This window comes from Euwallacea fornicatus, chromosome 8 (genome assembly GCF_040115645.1).
Source record: "Euwallacea fornicatus isolate EFF26 chromosome 8, ASM4011564v1, whole genome shotgun sequence".
Taxonomy (NCBI): domain Eukaryota; kingdom Metazoa; phylum Arthropoda; class Insecta; order Coleoptera; family Curculionidae; genus Euwallacea; species Euwallacea fornicatus.
The window spans coordinates 1,223,144-1,238,869 of record NC_089548.1 but is presented as its reverse complement, the minus strand read 5'-3'; the positions used below and the strand labels follow the sequence as shown (position 1 = coordinate 1,238,869).

The following is a 15,726-nucleotide window of genomic DNA, read 5'->3' as shown; positions in this document are numbered from 1 at the left end:
GTTTGTTGTAAACTAATTAGGCAGATCCGCATGTGTTATTTGAATCAATTCTGAAGAGGTTGGATTTTCCAAAACGCTAATTAAGATTATTGAGAATACTCGACTTCTTGATAATCCAGTTATATCTGAATCAATTTGATTTAGCAGTTCAAATGGCAGGTCAAGGCTGGTCACACAATGGGTCGCTTGCGAGATACTGACGGGTACCTTTCTCAATCGGGCGCCCGGTATAAAGTTTTTCTATCTGCCACCTACAAATTGAGGTCGGATAATTCGTCCTTAACTAACACGAATTTCATCATACCTTGACCTATAAGGTAATTCAAAGGGGTTGTGCCGTCATTAGCCTACAAAAGAAAACTACAAAGAATGAAACGCCATGAAATAACGAACAATAGTTTAATAATAAAATAGGTATATTGACATCATGGAATACCCGGAGGTGCTTTTGTAATTAACACAAGAATTTTTACATAATTATGCAGGCAGATCGAGACAGATCACAAAGATTTCTTGTTGGGTCGTGAGGGCGTTAACACTCAGAAATACGATACTAGACAAATAGTAATTTCAAGAAACACGATATATTTCATCCTATTACTCGACATAGAGAAGAGATAGAACAAATACATTATTTTCGGGGGAAATCTTATATATTTTAAGGGATCAGAATCCTTAAAACTTACATCCACCAAAAAACATTAAACATCTTTAATATTGTTTGTACTCATATGAGGTAGTTGGGTCGGTATAGCGGAGAATGGTTTTGTTTATCATTTTATATAAAAATTATAAACAAAGCCATTAATGTATATACATTTTTAAAAATATGATACTCTTATTAAGAAAATCTCTATAATAAAAATCAGTCTTATGGATTCGAGTTTCTTAATTTAAATATGGATTTAGGTACAGCGTTAACAACGTATACAGATTACTGCGAACTCAAACGGGCAGATACACTAATCCCTTTCAGGAATAAACATTGAACAACCCTGTATCAATTTGATAAAGTAAATTGCAGTAAGCATCGAAGCTTTTGGAGTAACTTAAGGTAATACAGACATTTGCACATAGAAAAATAATCAACATGTTGATTATTTTTCTGTATGCAAATGTCTGTATTATCTGTGGTATGGGGGTAATGTTGGACCTAATTTATTGGTACGTTAGTTAGAGTATCTATCTAAAATTGGAACAGTGTGGACACTATAACCAGTACAAATCTCGCTAAAGAAAATTATATTTGTTATGTACAGTAACAAACAAAAATCAACAAATTACATGAAACAGCCTCCATTTACATACATGTATTAGGGATTCCTAATCGAAAATCATAAACAGCCACACAGTTACAATAGACTATATACAGTTTATACACATTACTTAGATATATCAGAAATCAACGTTTTACGTCGATTCGAACATCTCAGAATCACAAATGCTACGCAAAATGTCCATTTTGAACTTGCGTAGCGTTTGTGATGCTGAGAGTGATCATAATACTAACAGACGGGCCATAGTTTCTTCACAGCAAACATGTTTGCTGCGAAGAAAGTATGACCTATTTGCTACATGGTTGTACAAAACACGAACCGTGTTTTGTTCAACCATGTAGCAAATAGGTCATACGAACCGTTAGGGATGCCGAATAGGGTAAATTACCAAGTAGATCAAATTCAGGTGTCGTTTCTTGTGTGGTGCTAGGACAATGCAGTCTATGAATAGAAGGAAACTAGTAACTAGTTTTCTCCTATTCATAGACTGCATTGTCCTAGTAGCCGGTTAAGTGTCGGAAAAAATAATAGAATTTCTAGATCAAATTCTAACGTCGCGGTTTTACTGTTACAATAGATGAAATTACATATTTATGTAATTTCATCTATTGTAACAGTAAAACCGCGACGAATATAAAACATATTGAAATGTATAACCGACAAATCTATATCAGGTTTGTGGTCATGAGAGTCCAAGAGCGAGAAATTGAAGACTCGGTAAAAGGGTTTTGAAGCCGTGTGCGAAAATTTGACCACAGCATACAGCTTTTGGACTTTTATAAGTCATCATTAACAAAGGAAATACCGCCCCTTATTACTTTGGTGGCATGTTTCTGAAGTATCATCAGGAGTGACAAGGGTTTAGTAATTGTTCGGCGCCATTAGCCATTATCTTTAAAAGGACTTCGGATTTTCTTAGGGCTTGCTCCATTAATGGAGACCTTTAATTAGGTACCACTAATACGGCTTGCGGAAATTAAATCTGAGTAGCAAAATCCCAAATAACGAACGTTGGATTCAATAAACCTAAAAAAATCTGTGAAACTGTACATGAAACCAGACACACATTCAATAAGTATATTATCGACATAATTCGTTTCTTTTTATTCCCCAAAGGAGATTCAAGAAAGCAAAAACCCCGCAAGATGAAAATGCGATTAACAATAGTGAAGAAGATTATTCCAGGTTGCTTCGAGGTCAAACAAAACTCCAACGTTATCTACACTTCAACTCCAAATCCAACGACACTCTTCCCTACTAAAATAGATTTTTACATATTTTTTAATTGTTTTTAGTCATCTTTCAGCAACTCGTTTTATCAATCATTTAAATTTATTTTTTAAACATAGAACTCGAATGATAACTCTCATTCGGAAGAATTTTGAGTTTAGCGAACGCTCGACTATTTAAAAACTTTCTTCAGGTGACTGTGTTCAAATATGGCAAACCGCAAGATTTTTCGTAGAAAATAAAGACATAGAATTTTCACGAAAAACAGATTTCGGATTCCCGCACAAAAAATCTTGCTTCCTCTAGTAAGTTCTGGAAATTAATGAAGGTTTGCTTAAGAGGGGTTTCACATGGACCGTTCTAGAAATTTTGTGTGGTCCATGAGTTTTTTGAAGAACGAATTGATTCACCAGCAGAGTACCATATGGGTCTCGGAACTAAAAACTGATGAGAATGGTACTAAGTTCTCTAGAGAAGTCTAAAGGACAACTACCAGCGTCATCCGCCGTATCCTTTTTTGCTCCATCTTGACCAACTCTTGATAAGTGTAGTGTTAATTTGCAAATTATCACTAGAATTATCAAGATTTCGTCGAGATAATTGCATTCGCCCTTACTGAATCATGTATTCTGCGTTGAGGAATAAAATTTGTTTAAAGAGCGTTCAAATTTGATTTAAATTTTTTTAGCGTTCCGCTCTGTATAGACATTTTAATTAAATATTTTATGGATTCCAAAGAAAGGGTGTAGTAATTTTTTTATGGTTTTCCCAGTGTGTACTGGCATATCTTTGGGCCTTTAAACGTGATGGGTCAATGTTGTTTCACAAAAAAAGATTTATTTACTCAAATTCCGTCACATGTTTTTGAGTTTAACACGCCAATGCTGTATGTGTGTAATTATGTGTAATCTAATTTCTCGTTTGGTTTGTGTGCAAAAGGTAAAAACGACAATTACGAAGTTCGGACAAACATATGCTTTTCTAGAAAACTTTTTTAACCTTATGAAAAACAATTTAAACAAAAAAGAGTTTTTCAGAAAAATTCGGAAGCCTTCTTCGCCTAATGAAAAATAAACACTCTGTAAGAAGCTGTGTAGCAATTTGCATTATATTTTGAACTTACGCAGCCGAAATTCAGGCCAGCCTGTATATTCTCTCATTCTTCTTCTAGGCCATAAATCAGAAAATTGCGAAATATATTGAAACCCCGAAGTACAGTTAGGGCAAAGTGACCAAGACTGGCTCGACTAAGAGGCCATTATAAATCAAGGTTAACTTGCTTTGAGGCATAAATACCCGTGAAACCAATGTGCCACTAATTTCGGGTCAAATAATAGCGCTTTTCCCAAAAGATGACCAGACCTCGACTTTATTGCACTAGTTCGGTGTAGAACAATGCAAATTTTTTCTTTCAAAAGATCGGTCACTTGAACCATAAAATTGGCAGGTATGCACCGGGGATGTCCTAACAGTGAATTTACAGCTTGCATTGAGTGAGCAGTTTTGCACTAGTTTTGTGCAATATTTTACGACTGCCTGGAAAAAAAAGCGAACTTGGCAATTTACCCGGCAGTAAAATAAAATTTAAAAAATATATTAAACAGGAAAATTTTTGATCTTTTTGTTCAATATATTCTTAACTAGCTTCTAGGAACTTGCATACCTGACTGAAGATAACTGTTAGTTATCTTCAGCATACCTGACCAAAGATAACCGTTATTAGTTATCTTCAGTCGGACATGCGAACGAAAGAAACTTCTTTAACGAACAAACATTCCAACAGCACCACATTCTGGATGGTGGTATATTTCCTCATCTTCACAGTCCGTCTTAGAGCTCGGACTTCGGGACATTGGGGAACCCACTCCGCTGCTGTTCGAGTTCATCCCAGTGCTCATGCTTAGGTCTTCAGGTTCTGTCTGCTCAGGTAAGTGCACCTGTAGTGGAAGACTTATCAGCGGACTACTGGGAGGATGCAGGATTCGCGGTTTGCTCGTTAGGTCCTCTGGCTCCGGAGTCATCACATCTTCGAGTTCTGGTGTTATTGGGCGGTCCGTCATGGGTATCCCACACTTGTGGTGCATCAGGTGGTGCCTCCTTCGAAACCGGCTGTGGCATCTTTCACACGAAAATGGTTTCTCGTTGGTATGAATTAATATGTGCGCTTTCAGTTGGTTAGAGTCCGAGAATTTGGCAGAGCAATGATCGCAAGAATAGGGCCTTTCTCCTGTGTGTACTCTCAGATGCCGCCGTAGATTGGCTACTTGAACAAACTGTCTATCACAATGATCACAATGATATGGCCTCTCCCCTGTGTGCAGTCTCATGTGAGTCTTCAAATGGTGATCCCTAGTGAACCTTTTGTGACACTCCGGACATTCGAAAGGCTTCTCTCCTGTGTGTGTCCTTTCGTGGTTTTGCAGGACGTGCTTGTACCCGAAAGACCTATTGCACACCCCACAAGTGAACTGCTTATCTCTGTTCGCATCTTTGGAGTCGCTTCCAGAAGGAGGCGATACACTACTAGTGGGCGAACTCAACGGTAAGCTGGTGTTAGTATCCTCAGCAACTCTCCACTTTTTTTTCCTGGCCTCAGCTGAAGTGCTACTGGACACCACATTGTTGTTGTTATTGTTGTGGAGTTTCGCCTTCCTCAGCTTGGAGGATGGAGACAATTGTTCGCTGCAGGTGGGCGATGGTGGCGAGTTGGCTGACCACTGAATGGGTAGCAAGCTTGGATGGAAGAGCATCCTTCCATCCAAGCTTGCTGAGAGATTGGACATAGGCAGTCCAGAAGCAGCCATTAATTGACTCGCAATCATCAGCTGAGAAGGTGTGAACATTGAAGCATTGGCGAAAGGTGGGTACCCCACTGCGGGAAATGAGGGGTTGAGGGTGTCCTCCTGTTCGACTTTTATGTCCATTGTGTTGAGAATATCTGGAATCAAAAGGGTTTTATTAAGATTTGTTAACATTAAAATTTCTCGATTATTAATGGGAGCGATTAATGCACTCGTTCGTTAAATGACGATTTTGTAAATTTTACAGGTAAGTCGCGCCTGCGTTGCAGTCCATTGGGCTCCGTATGACGGGCAAATTTTTTTCCAAAATTTTTGTTATTTTCGAGTATCTGGGACGTTCATCGGAACTTTTAACTCAACATATTTTTCATCTACAATTTGCTCAATTTAACCAAAAACACATCTCTTATCGTTGCCGAGAGATTATCATGATTGGGGTCCAGACACAGACACATTATGTGCCTGCTTTTTGAACAGGATACCAAAGTACCACTCTGCTCAAATGTTTGCAAAACTAACACGATATAAATATATGGATGTCGCCGTCGATTGCACACATGGCATTTCAACCCCATTATCGATCTTCCATGTAGCGTGATGTGTCTAAACACCCTACTCCTCAAGACGATTGACAATGGGACTTAAGACATTGTATACATAATAGCAAAGACGTTAGGTTTTGCATTACGGCCGCTTGAATGGTTCTATAAAGGACCGTTTCTGAAACGCCCGGGTTTTGTGTCATTTTTCGTAGAAAACTAGAAAAAGCACACCCGTGCCTTGATCGAATGTGCATTTCATTGATGGGGCAGGGGTCGATCCGGGAGGGGATGAATTATTTACCCGCGCGAATAACCCAAAAAAACTCACTACTAACCTAAACCGCAAACGATGTATCGTACGCGGGTGCAAAGTCACTTTTCACACACTAACCGGCACTAAACCCAAAAATGCATTTTCATGTTTGCCGCAGACGCAGAAACATTGTTTTTGTTGTAAAGGTCATACACTTGAGGCTTAATGAAGACATTCGTTCGAAAATCTGAGAATTCGGAAGACTTTCGGAATCGAAATTTTCGACGCACCCACCGAAATGATCAATACAGAAATGTTAATCTACAAGTGGAAAACGATAAAATTCTATATCTGCTTTCGAAAGCGTCTTTCGCAAAACGATATCGTTGCTCATTGATGCCCTTTTCCACAATGGAACTCCCTCGTTTTATGGAGAACGCGTCTGACTCGACGATTTCCTATTCAAAACTCGGTTATGTGGATTTTATTTGCATTGTGCCATCACGTTCGATTTTCAATAGTGTGACGGGTTTCGTCTATCACGATAAATCGTTTCTATTTTTCACCATTTGTGGCAGACAGCGCGAAGTAATCCATCATCGTTCCAATATTATAAGGGACATGATGATGCAGAGAAAACTCTTTGGGGTGTGATTTTTATTAACTATCTTGCATTGGTCTGCTTGGGCATCCATAGAGATGAAAAAACATCCAAAAAATTCTTCTAATGAGCTTTTTCTAAGGTGACCTGCAGCGTACATTACTAAAACGTGAAGGTCGTGAATATTTCATAACTGCGATGTGTTCAGTGTGTTCATTTCTCGAATTCAACTGCGAGTATTTTGGTAACCATAAAAAATGCGAGGTCTGTTAAATTAGTGCGAAATTTGCAGTTCAAGAATATGTAAAATTAATATATGAACAGCAGGAAGGCTAAATTGTAAAATGTGAAAATCCAAGATGGCGCGCATGAGAAAACCAATGTTGATGATTATTGACGAAAACCGAAACGTCGTATTTCAAATAGGACGTCGCCATATTGTGGAGGAGGAAGAGGCAATGATGAAGTGTAAATCGTTTCGAATGGCATCATCAAATAAGCTGAGGAAAAACTAAAAACATTTTTACAAAATCTCAATTTTTCGGAATACACAGAAAGTATATTCAGAAAAAAACGAAAATTAAAAATTTTTTGAAAGTTTTTTTATTTATTCAACTACGTCAGTTTTCTCCCCTTTGAACTAGACCCCGTCTGATAAGATACACTTATGCCAGTGTTCTTTCCAATCTCCGAGACTCTTATAAATCTCAAATTTTGTAATACTGTTTAGGTCTTTTAGTGACGCACAATTAATCTCGTCTCTGTTCGCAAGACGACATTTTAAAGTTCCCTTTATTTTCAGGAACACAAAGAAGTCACAGGGCGCCATATTTGGCCAATATGGAGGTTGTGGCATCATTACAGTATTGTTTTTGGTCCAAAAATACGTAATGAATGAAGTGTGAGCTGTGGCATTATCACGGTGTGAAAGCCATGAATTTCAATTTTTGTTTCGAATTGCTTCACGTAAACGTTGTTGGACTCATAGGTAATGTTCTTTATTGATTTTTTCGACAAAATTTGCTCCAAAGATAACCGTTCGTGTCGAACGGAATCCAAAATTTTTTAAATTCGCCAACAAACTGAAGTTCCAATATATCCACCAATGTACAATGTGGTCGGAATTGGTCTGTTTTAACAAAGGAAACCTATGTTAAACAGAGCAACATCGATTTAGCTGTCAATGGTTCAATTTCTGAGAAATGCTTAATGGTAAAAATCGTCTCACGATATTTTCACTGTCAACCGAGGTATAGGAAGTTTAGTTTCCCAATTTTCAGTCATTTTGAAAATTGGTCATGACTATTTTATTTCAAAGAATATTTAAATTTCTTAAATACATTCCTAAGGCACTTTTGTAAGTGCAGCCCAGTTGTTTATTCAGATGTTTTCTATAGCTGTCCACTTCATCAGAAAAACATAATTTTTTATGGAAATCGTAGTAATGAATTTAAAATCGTCCATGTTTAGGTTTTTCCAATAATATAAAATTGTGGGTACCTACTTCCAAAAATAGCGAAAATACTAATAGTTTTTCCTTTAATTGAAGCAGGCCTTAAGTTGTTGACTTTTTCACTCAATCATTTATTGTTATAATTTAATCCATTATAATTTTTACCATACTGCACACGTAGAAGCGGGGGGTATGTTTATTAACACATCAAGCAAAAAATCACATAAATATAATTAATATAGCCCACAAAATTTCTGTAATTTTTTAAGTACACCTCGTACTTTAAAACAACTCTAAAAACGGACTAAAGTGAAAACGGTGAAAATCGATCAACGATTTTTGAAGCAAAGTGTTGGAACTTGAAATTTAGTAGAAGAAACTTGAAGACTTTACTACATAGAATTAATTCAGAGGAAGCTGCAGAAATCAGTGAGTTTTCCAACTCTTTTTGGGTGCGAAAATTTGTTAAACTTGGCGATTGAGTAATTGGTGAGAAAGGAGAATCAGATCGCCTTACTAAGTAGAAGTACTTTATTGAGATCAGCTAGAAAATGTTCGGTGAGGCTTCAACCCCGTTTACGAACTACGCAACTTGTACCCTGCTTTGCGATAAATTTTTGCTAGCGAGTGAACGTTTACAAGGTGTTCGGCTTTGAGGTGTTTTGATAGGAAAATGTTATTTTCCGGCTGAATAGGGAAAACTAGCATGTGTTAAGATGTTGATTTTTTAGAAAATATTAATGGGGAAAATCGTTTTTCGATATCATTGGACTCCGAGGTGCTAGAAAGCGTTTTTCAAATTTCGACCATTTTCAAAATTCTTCACAACTTTTTAGTTTAGAACAATATTGAAGTAAAAAAAAAAACATTTTTAAGGTACTTTTTTTATGTGATTCCAGTGGCGTGTTTTTTTTTGTTACAGCGTACTATTGTTGTCAAAAACTGACATAACTTTTTTATTTTAAATGAGAATTATAGTCAGTTAGAGCTTTAAAAATGTCCATTTTAAACTATTTTCAACTATGTAAATATGTTTTTGGTTATTTTCAAAAATAAATGATGTTTGAATCTTCTAAAACTTCTCCATTTACATTTAGTTGTTCAATTTCATTAATTTAAATAATCTTTTATCTAGTTGATGTCGCTGGGGATACGTATGGAAGTATAACTCACCAGCTGCTTGTAAGTTTTCATTTGACAACATAAAACACTTTACCATGTAATATTGTTCATAGTTATTTATAATTTTTTACTTGAAAAATCGGCACCAAAGCAACACTAAACATTAAAAACTATGACGCAAAAATTAAAACATATAAAATAAATAATGTTGCTTGGACAATTGATGCCAAAAGCAACTCGAATATAAACTCAAAAAGTCTAATACTTCAGTTATTTTTGAAAATAACTAGACATACTCACATAGTTGAAAATGGTTTAAAATAGACATTTTTTTTAAAGTCATAGTCAATTGTGATTTTCATTTAAAATAAAAAAGTTACGTTGGGTTTTGACAAAATAGTACGCTATAGCAAGAATGTAAGCATGCCACAGTCATCACATCGAAAAAGCGCCTTAAAAATGTTTGTTTAATTTCAATATTGTCCTAAACAAAAAAAGTTATGAGAAATTTTAAAAATTTGAAAAACGCCCTCTAGCGCCGTGAACTGCAAAGATATCGAAATACAATTTCCCCATTAATTTTCTCAAAAATCAACCTCTTGACATGTATGCTAGCTTTTCCCATCTAGCTAGGAAATGGGATTTTCCTGTCAAAACACTACAAATCCAAACGCCCTGTACAGTAATTAGTAAGGGTTAATTTATCAGCACTTACGAGCAAGCAGATTTTATGTCTCTGCGCAAAAGAATTTCCCTCAAAGGAATTGGGCTTACGTTAGATAAATATGGCAATTGATTCATGTGCCCAACTAGAATAAAAGAGAATAAGATATTTATGTGTTTATATGTAGCATATTGAGTTGGTACTGCATGGAGCTCAGAGTTTAACTCTACAAAAGTCTGGTGTTTATCGAATATATACATATAACCTTTCTCTGCGTTATTAAATACAAAGGCTGGAAAAAGTTTCATGTAACATTGTTATTTCTGTACATTTGATATCAAGGTAGACGAGAGGCTTATTAAAAGTTTTCACAAAACCAGATTTCAGCCGCTATTGAGAGTTATTAAATTAGGGTTAACCAAAGGTATTGAAGAGCTGGCCTCAATTGCAAAAAACACGAATGGAAACTAACCGAAACTAACCTGCGACTATAAGAAACCCGTTTTTCCAAGACTCGATATGCGGTATTGCATAAAAACCAGGTTGTGCCCGAAGAAGGTGCAGATTAGTTGCACCCGAAGAAGGTGCAGATTATAAAACCTATCAATTAATAGTCGGTTCGTTAGGTACTACGGAAACGCCCTACAAAAAAAGGCAATTAGAAGATACGTTTTCTAGCATAAAATATGGCATAAAAATTCAAGATTTACGCAGCGTTGCCGTCACCAACGTCGTTCAGAAAGCCAATGAAGTCGTCGAATCCGACATAATCCAAGACTTTCTAATAATAAAAGGGCAGCTGTAATGAATCATTAACGATCAGGACTCCTCCCAGGAGTCCAGGAGCAAAAAGAAGCGCAGTCGCGAGCCATTATCCTTTCTCATTTATCTCCTCCCTTCATTAGTCCCGTCTTCCTTTTACGAAATAACCCTTCCGTTGTTGAAATTCGAGCTTCCATTACGGCGAAACTCCTTTCAAAGAGGAAACCCTGATAACTTCTTTTTAGTCTGGGCGTAGGAACACTTGAAGGCGTCTCGACGATCCTTTAATATCTCGAATTTTAGCCATGAGTTTCCATAAACACAGATAATGATAGTTAATTTTGAATAAAAAAGAATGGCCCGCTTTCTCTTCTCCAGACGTTACCATAATGAGAAACTGGGTGTTCACGCTCATGCGGTACCCGCTGAACTCGTTGCGTAATGCAAATATTTAGGTGACTTAAAAAATAATTGCCTCCTTAATTAAACGAGTATTACACGCGTGTAGGTACTTCAACGACAAAGTCTGAAATGACTTTTTTAGCACCATATGCATAGACCAGACATATGAGTTGGAAGCGATTTTTTTCAGAGTCGGACGATTAAGTCGGCATTATTTAAAAACGCTTCCTGTACGCCAAATTAATATTAAATTAGATCCATTATCGGTCTGTAAAGAAGTACTTTCAAATTTTTTCAGTTAAATTAAGTAACACGGCAAATGAAGGTGCCATAAAGAAACAAGTTTACAATCACTATCGCGATGCCTTATCTATATCTTGTTTAATTTTTAATTAAAATGTATTACATTTTGTCCGGACGTATGCGATGGAATAGACAACTAGAATGGGTTCAGTAACATCGCAAAGCCAACAATCCTTTCTAGAAATTACACTCTAGATTGGTAGTAATTGGTATTTCGCAACGTTGGAGTGCGATGGATATTTGGTAACTGACGTAGTCGTTTATCGTAAAAATGCTCTCAAAAAATTCCCTGTTTTCACCGATTATTGTAAAAATTTAAAATAACAAAAAAAACGCTAGTGGGTACCGTTACCAGAGTTTCGTGCCAAAGTCATCATCAGGCGCATAAAGGATATAATCGGACTAGACATATAATAAAGCACGCGATCGTTTGACGAATAAAAAAAAATTATAAATTTTACGCGGATTAGTGTTTTAATGTATTTTTTCTATTACCAGTTTCAAACAACATCACTACTAGTTGTGCTAACTGCCCGTAAAGTACATTTGTTCGCTTTTTGCGTAAACAACGATTAATGATGACACGTATATTGGTCATTACCTACCCAATGAGGTAATCGACCGCAAATAATCCTCATTATTGTTCTATTTACCAAAAAATAATTTACACATTGCAGTTGTGAAATAATTCTGACCCTCACGTCTTAGACCCCTTGGCGCCGTGCGCTAAAGGATTTAATTTGACCTTGAGGTCGTAATCATGTACTTCACACCTTCGGTGTGTAACAAAAGTATTTTATGTCACAAAAGCACAAATTGCCTTAGTTTTTAAAAAGTTTTATTGGGTGCTTTGTGCGAGTTTCGCCCCTAAAGACATCAACAGCTCCATAATCTCAAACGTATTATAGTAGGAAAAACTATTAATACATACTAATATATACTAAACATATAAATAAACTAAAATCGAACTTACAGATCTTTAGTTAAAATTCAAACACAGCTAGACTAAAAGTGAACGGTCTTGAAATCAGGCGATGGGCAGCACTGAGTGTTTATGTTTCGTTGATTTGTTTGATTTTTTGCCCAGATCTTAATCAAATTCCAAGCTATGATCTTTCAATTTGCAAAATATTAAATGCGGCTTCAGTGAGACTACGATTCTTTTTCGTTTTGTCATTTTCTATTTTCCATGAGAAATCCAGCATTTCCCCCATTACGCACTTGTTTTTCTTTAGTTCTCTCAAAGTTTATAGAGAGTGTTTCAGATTTCATTCGGGAAAATTTACTAGAAAATAGAACTCGATAAAATAATGAGATAATTTCAAGTAAACTTGTACATTTTAAACCTTCGTTACTGAAATACAGGGTGTTCCTTTTTTATTCTATTATTTCACAACTGCTTACGTTTTTCAGACATCAGTTTGACATTTTGCAGGTACACTATGATGTGGAATCTGCACGATTTGATTTAATAAGTCTTTGAGAAGATCTACAGAGTGTTAATTTTTCGAGATTCAAGCCTCATTTTACTGTCCCAAATTTTTTTGTGCGACGCCACTAATCTGCTATGACTTATGTTTTGTCACCCTGTATTTCGGCAACTAAGTGTTGAAACATACCAGTTCATATGAAATGTTCTTATTAGTTTTCCGAGTTCTATCGTTTATTAGATTTTCCCGGTTGAAGTCTGAAACATCTTGTATATGGTCGCTGAATGCTAATCATGTTGTAAGAGATCCCGAAAATACGATCATTAAACATTTAAGTACTTTCTTTTATTACTATTGTTATATTTTTATGTACATCACTCAATACCTACTACATCACTGATATTAATGAATAATTAAATTTCGTTAATACATATTAACTTTTAAAGAAAAAAAAAACAGGGTCCTATCAAAAGGTATTGGGATGTTGAAGTAGTCAAGGGAAAATCTTTGTTTATCACACTAAGATTAATAGAAGTTATAAAGAAACGCAGAACGCCACTGATCGTGTAATTTGGCAGTGCTGCTAGGAGATATCAGGGTAGTTTCGAAAAAACATTTTGTAATTAATAAAACTCAAGATTTCTTGACAACGCTTTTTATCGTTTATCTTACTAATTTCGAAGAAATCACTACTAATATTCAGAGGTATGGAAAAATCGTCCGGCCTTTGTAAATTGATAAAGTGGAAAAACCAGGGGAGTACTTTAATAATGTATGGAAACCCCGAGAAACCAAACTGATTTTCTTCAGGGGCCAAGGCTTCAGGGGTTGATTGGAATAATTAGGAGGTCCGGAAATAGATCCTCCGTTTTGTCCTTTTATGAGGTTAAGAACATTTAAAAAATATCGTATTTTTATATGAATTGATGACATTATAAACGACTCTCGCAAGAGAATTTTAAACAGCATCTAGGGGCGAGATTCTCGAAATCTTATCAAACTTGTGAACAAAAAACGACTTTAAATTATCTTGTTTTAAAACTCCTCTATGTTGGAATAAAATTCGGAATGTAAATTTCATTTAATGGAAAAATTGTACACTTTAAATGGCGTACATAAGTTATTAGATAAGAAGCACATTTTCATACATGAATGAAATCTTCAGTGTACCAATCAAATTTTCATTTTTGGAATGCGCAAGCGTGACTACATTAAACCTTATGATAACGTATTGATATGAGTTCACTTTTCGTTAAATATACGTATAGTCTCTTACTTATTTTTGGAATTAGCGATATACCATTTGACGCAGTACTAAACTCAATTCTGGCGAGGTGAAAGTTGAAAGTAGCTAAAAAGCCTTACTTTGAGATAATGACATTAATAGTGTTTTTAAAAATTAACGTGCTTTGAGACTCACTCTGTATATCATATATTCAACCAAATAGGTAAAGTAATTACTTTATTGTACTGCTGTAGAATGACATTTTTGATAATTTAAATGCAACAGCAACTCGCAGGCACATGGAAAATTCATCCATGAATAATACTTGAAAATATTTCAGTTTAGTCAATAACTACCTAACACACAAATTACAATCTTTTCTACAAACATATTGTTCATATTCTAGAATAAACTGGAGGACTCAGAATGCACCTGAGTAGATGAGGTATCAGGTCACTACCAACAGGTTTAAATTAAATTATTAAGTTCATTATGTTGGTTAATAAATTTCTGTGCTTCCAACGACTTCTGTAAAGACAAACCTCATTTTTAAGACAAAAATTGAGAATTAGTCGAAATTGATGTGGATTTATTGCTCTTCCAGCGAAGGGCATTAATGGACAATTTTTGGAGTTAGCAGCAGAAATATACTTGTACCTGCAGTTTCGCAAATTTTTCAAAATCTCCGAAACTAGTGTTATGATTTGGCAGAAAGCAGGCGATGTGTCAACATTTCTGCGGGCTAGGATATTACGAAAATATAATATTTTTTCTAACTAATCTGAACTAACCTCAGTTTTAAAACTCAGTTAACAAACGGGACGAATGACATCAGTTGCTGCAATAACATTTTTTCTCGTGATATATAAAATAAATTGTAGCAAAATTATAAACATTGACGCCAGAGAGATTTAATCAAGGTAAATGGTTAGTCCTGACCGCTTATGGAATGCGGCTCGGACCATGGATACGCGGCGCGCATCTAAGGCGGGAAAATGTTTTCCGTCAAGAGCTTTTCGCGAAATTTGAAACTAAGTGTAAACCAAAACAGATCTATTTTATTAGACCATTTTAAAAGTTTTTCCATGAACCAAAAACCAAATGGTTAGAAGGAAAGCTTACCTCTTTTAGGAGTGCTTTCTTGTAGCAGTGGCATCTTTGCCCACACGGTCTCAATAATAAACCAAACTCCTTAAAGTCTAATTAAAAACAGGTATCACGAAATCATCAGTTTCAACATAAAACCCCGAACTTATCGTAAAGTAGCACGACCGCTACAATTGGAAAGTGTTGCACTACTAGTTCTTTTGGCACATGAACGCTTACTGACTATGAAAATTTTTACACACTCAAGGGATGACCTACGCTAACTCCAACCCCCACTTTTAGTGGAGGGGAGTGGTAGTAGAGGGGAGAATTAGAGCAAGCGAGCACCCCCCTTGCTAACCCCACTGAGATTCAGACAGAGACGGCGAGAAGAAGGGATGCGGAAAGCATCGGTTTACAATAGCGGCCTTTTACCGGGGGTGGTAAAGCGTAAAGCGGCCCTTTACGGACTTGTGCAAATATTAATTAGGGGGTGTGGAACTACCAGAACTAATTAACTGGTGTAATGAGGTTTCGCTAATATAGCATTGAGAAAATCTGACACCTCCTCGACT

General features: G+C 36.1%; 1 protein-coding gene across 2 annotated transcripts; it reads right to left on the bottom strand.

Annotated features, from left to right (window-relative positions):
* Positions 1–385: 385 nt before the first annotated feature.
* LOC136340551 (protein krueppel-like) lies at positions 386–15,308 on the bottom strand. Of its 2 annotated transcripts, none has more exons than XM_066284723.1 (2): positions 15,188–15,308; positions 386–5,445 (listed from the first exon to the last, which is right to left on the bottom strand). In XM_066284723.1, the coding sequence occupies exons 1-2, from the start codon at positions 15,219–15,221 to the stop codon at positions 4,268–4,270; spliced, it is 1,212 nt and encodes a 403-aa protein (XP_066140820.1). In that variant the 5' UTR covers positions 15,222–15,308; the 3' UTR covers positions 386–4,267. The 2 variants fall into 2 exon arrangements, with proteins under 2 accessions (XP_066140820.1, XP_066140821.1); XM_066284724.1 differs by lacking the exon at positions 15,188–15,308 and adding an exon at positions 12,384–12,464.
* Positions 15,309–15,726: the final 418 nt, after the last annotated feature.